At 34.3% G+C, this 3980-nt stretch overlaps 1 protein-coding gene across 1 annotated transcript in view; it reads left to right on the forward strand.

The window, feature by feature from the left end:
• Window positions 1-525: 525 nt before the first annotated feature.
• The window catches only part of LOC106882377 (ankyrin repeat domain-containing protein 13D), a 54880-nt gene continuing 51425 nt past the window's right edge, over window positions 526-3980 (forward strand). The window contains exon 1 of the mRNA XM_052976642.1: window positions 526-818. Coding sequence (XP_052832602.1) covers window positions 684-818 — 135 coding nt within the window. The 5' untranslated portion in view covers window positions 526-683. The remainder of the gene's footprint in view (window positions 819-3980) is intronic.

A 3980-nucleotide genomic window follows, 5' to 3' on the forward strand; every position in this document is an offset into this window, starting at 1 on the left:
TATGTATATATATATATATATACATATATATATATATATATATATATGATGTATGAAAACTTACACATTATATAATACATTACCTAGAGATTCTTAAAATTTTTTTTCCACAATTCCTGTTATATTTGTGCATTTGTTTTGTCTAAAAGCCTCTTCTATCTTCTTTCACTACATATATTTACATCTTTCTTTGGGAGGGGGTGAGATTGGAAGGAAAAGCAAAAAGAGAGAGGAAGAGAGAGAGGAAAAGATATATATATAGACAGAGAGAGAGGAAGAGAGGCAAGTGTAACCACCTCCCGCATGTACACACACATATAAATAAATAGATTATATTATAATTTGTGCTTGATCATCTCTGTTCATTTATCCGTTTGGATTTTATTATATCGTGGTCCTTACCTTTTTTATCGAAGCCTCTGTGTGTGTTTATGTAAGCGTATGAGTGTGTATCTGTGTCAATGTACGCGTGCTTGTGTGTGTGTGTGTGTGTGACTATAATTGCGTGCGTGCGTGCGTGCGAGTGTATCTAAGCTAAGCGTATCTGTGTATTTTTTTTTTTACGACAGTCGACAGCCGGTACTAAGCGGGGTTCCTTCCTCCCGTCTGTGTTGTTTGCACCAGTTTTTGTTTTTGTTTGACGCTGATGGCGTTGGTAGGTCGTCAGATTTGGCACCTCTGACATGTCTACAAGCAAGACGACGACAACGATATCGAGAAACTATACCAGCAGTGATATCGAAAAGGATTACCCTTTACACTGGCTCGTCTGGACCAATAACTTTCAGGAGCTAGAAAAGGAGCTTTGTAAAAGTACGGTGAGTTTTCGTTCGGCTTTTTCCTTGTTCCATTCACTTTTCACTTACGCTGATACGACACGGTCACACTTCTTGCTGCTCGAATGCGTGTATGTATATATATATATATAATATAATATATATATATATATATAATGTCTACAGGTATGTATATTCTATGCCTGGAGGTATGTATATGTGTCTGCTCTTACCTGTATATATCAAATTCTGGTGCCTCAAACATTATAAGTACCACAGTTAATCTTTTGATTAAATCTATATTATTATTATGTACACACGTATGTATGTATAAACTCCTTATAATGTATGTTTAATGACAGATTGGTTTGCCTGTTTAGCCAGCAGTTGGCATCATTTGAAAACTAAAACAAAACGAGGAATCGCATTGTGATCAGCGGTGTATAATGTCTGATAGTCTAATCGTTACATTAATATAACGATAGCTACGAACACCTATCTATCTACCTATGTGTCATTTTATATATATATATATATAAAGTCTTTCCATATATATATATATATATATATAGAGAGAGAGAGAGAGAGAGAGAGAGAGGGGGAGTGATGTATGTACATGTAATGTTTATTGGTATGTATGTCTTTCTGCCTGCGAGAGAGACTGTCTACACACACTCACTGTTCGTCTGTCTATGCACATATGTACAGTTCAGGTATAACAGCATTAGTAAAAGAAATTTTAGCCCTACACATCTCGAAAATGTATTTAGTTCTTCGTGATAGCCACAACTGTCAGAATGCACTCAATACATTTTTTGATGTGTCGAATTAGTTATATGGCAACGTTATCCTCGGTTAATAAAAGAAATCTAATCCCATATAGATAGATAGATGTACCATGTGTGAATATATAGGTGTTGTGTATTATCTCTCACCGTGTGTGTGTGTGTGTGTTAATGTTTTATACCGTAGTACCCATCAGATGGTATTGTAACAGAACCTCTTAACACGGAATATCAGTGTCATATGAATGTACACACACACACGTAACTAGAGTTAAGATATATTATCGAAAAGGATAACGACTAACTACATTTATAGAGAAAATATTTCAGCCAACTTTTTAGTAATATATGTTTGTGTGTGTGTGTGTGTGTATATATATGTATATATTTATTTATATATGTATATATAAAGGAGACGATTAGGTGGACTGTTAATGTGCTCGAAGAAGATCACATGTAATGTGTCTACTAAGACCGAATTGTTCTCAAAGGTATATTTATATATATAGATATAGATGTGCACGCACACACAAATACACACTCACACTCATATATAATATATATATATATATACACGCATATATATATATATATCTGGAGAGAGAGGGTGTGTGTGTATATATGTTATAATGTCTTTCTATCTTCCTGATTGTATATGTGTGTGCGTATTATTCACTGCTGTATGTATATTTATGTGTATCATGTATGTCTTCATATCTGCGTGTGATTATGTATCATAGAGTGTGTATAAATTATGTTTGAAGGTAAGTGTTACAAGGAAAAGTCAAATATAAAAAAATGACCGGAATTTTGTTAAAATATTTGTTTCGGTTTCCCGCACTCCTTCAGCTGATTGTACTACATTATCTTTTCATTACACACACGCACATATATGTATGTATATAATAACACACGCAAATATTTGTCTATCTATCTATCTATCCACACACAAGTGTATGTGTGTGTATAAATATATTGTGTATGTTTGTGTATATATACTTGTGTGTGTATGTATATGTGTGTGTCTATGGCGATCTTTCGGTACTAGTCCTGAAAGATGAACGTGTCTATATATATATATAGATAGATATATGTGTATGTGTGTACACGTGTGTGTATATGTGTGTATTTGTGTACACGTGTATATATTATATATATATATATATACACGTGTGTGTATGTGTATATACACGTGTTTGTGTGTGTGTATATATACACGTGTGTATATGTGTGTGTGTATATACATTTGTATGTATATATATGTGTACGTGTGTGTAAATGTATATATATAAACATACACACGTATCTGTCTGTCTACCTGCCTACCTACCTATACACATGTACGTGTATACATATATATAATTTAGTTGTAACGAGGTTAGAAATAGGCTGAAAGAGTTGTCCTTACAAAGTCCCAAACCTTGGAAAGGGGGGAGAACAGAGAGTAGAGTTACCCATACAAAGGAAATCAGAATTCTTTAAAATATTCTGGTTTTGAAAGAATTTCACTTTAACCCTTTCTCTGTCACTTTCGTGCCTTTTTTTCTTTCCCATGAAGTGTGGCACTCCGAGAGACAGTTTTACCAAAATCTCCGCCCTTGTCTTGTCTCTTTTTTTCTAGAAAGCATTCACTAAGCACGAATAGTTGTGTGGTTAAGTAACTCGCTTCACCTCCTCGTGGTTGTGAGTTCTAGCCCGCTATATGACACATGGGGTCGAGACAAAATATTTTTCTGCTGTAATTTCTCGTTGACTAACATCTTGTGATTGGTATTTGATATACTGAAAAGTGTATGTATAACCAGTAACTTTGTTTCACGGTTCAGTTAAAAAAAAAAAAAAAAAAATGAACGACTACACCCAGGAATTGAAACCGTGAACCATCATCTTTAGCTCGCCACTCTCTCTCCGTTATATTAAGTTGGAAATAAGTAAAAATATAACAGAAAATTATGCTTTATTCCTTCTCTCTATTTTTTATCCAACTGGGATTCGACCTCTGTTTCGTTTCACACAGTCTCACATACACACGGAGTTACAAACAGTGTCGTCACATTTCTCTCTCTCTCTGTATCCTCTTTGTTGACCTCAGTTTAATTGTCTATTAATTAGTCCAGCTACTTATTTCTGCCAACCATATATTTATCTATCTACCACCCACTCTCTTTGTTAGCCTATCTATCTATCTATCTAGCCATCCCTCCCTCCTAGCCAGTTATGGAACTTTGGTCTGGTTCTGTTACAATGTTCCATTTTCATTATACCCTCTTATTTCTTACACTGTATTTGTCAACTCAGTGATTTTGACCTCAGGTCATGTGTTGGCATTAAAGGAATTAAATCACGTGTTCTCATATTAGTAATTAAAACACTCTCCTGCTCTCTTGAGCATATATATATACATATATATATATATATA

The sequence above is a fragment of the Octopus bimaculoides genome, chromosome 25 (genome assembly GCF_001194135.2).
Source record: "Octopus bimaculoides isolate UCB-OBI-ISO-001 chromosome 25, ASM119413v2, whole genome shotgun sequence".
NCBI classification, from domain to species: domain Eukaryota; kingdom Metazoa; phylum Mollusca; class Cephalopoda; order Octopoda; family Octopodidae; genus Octopus; species Octopus bimaculoides.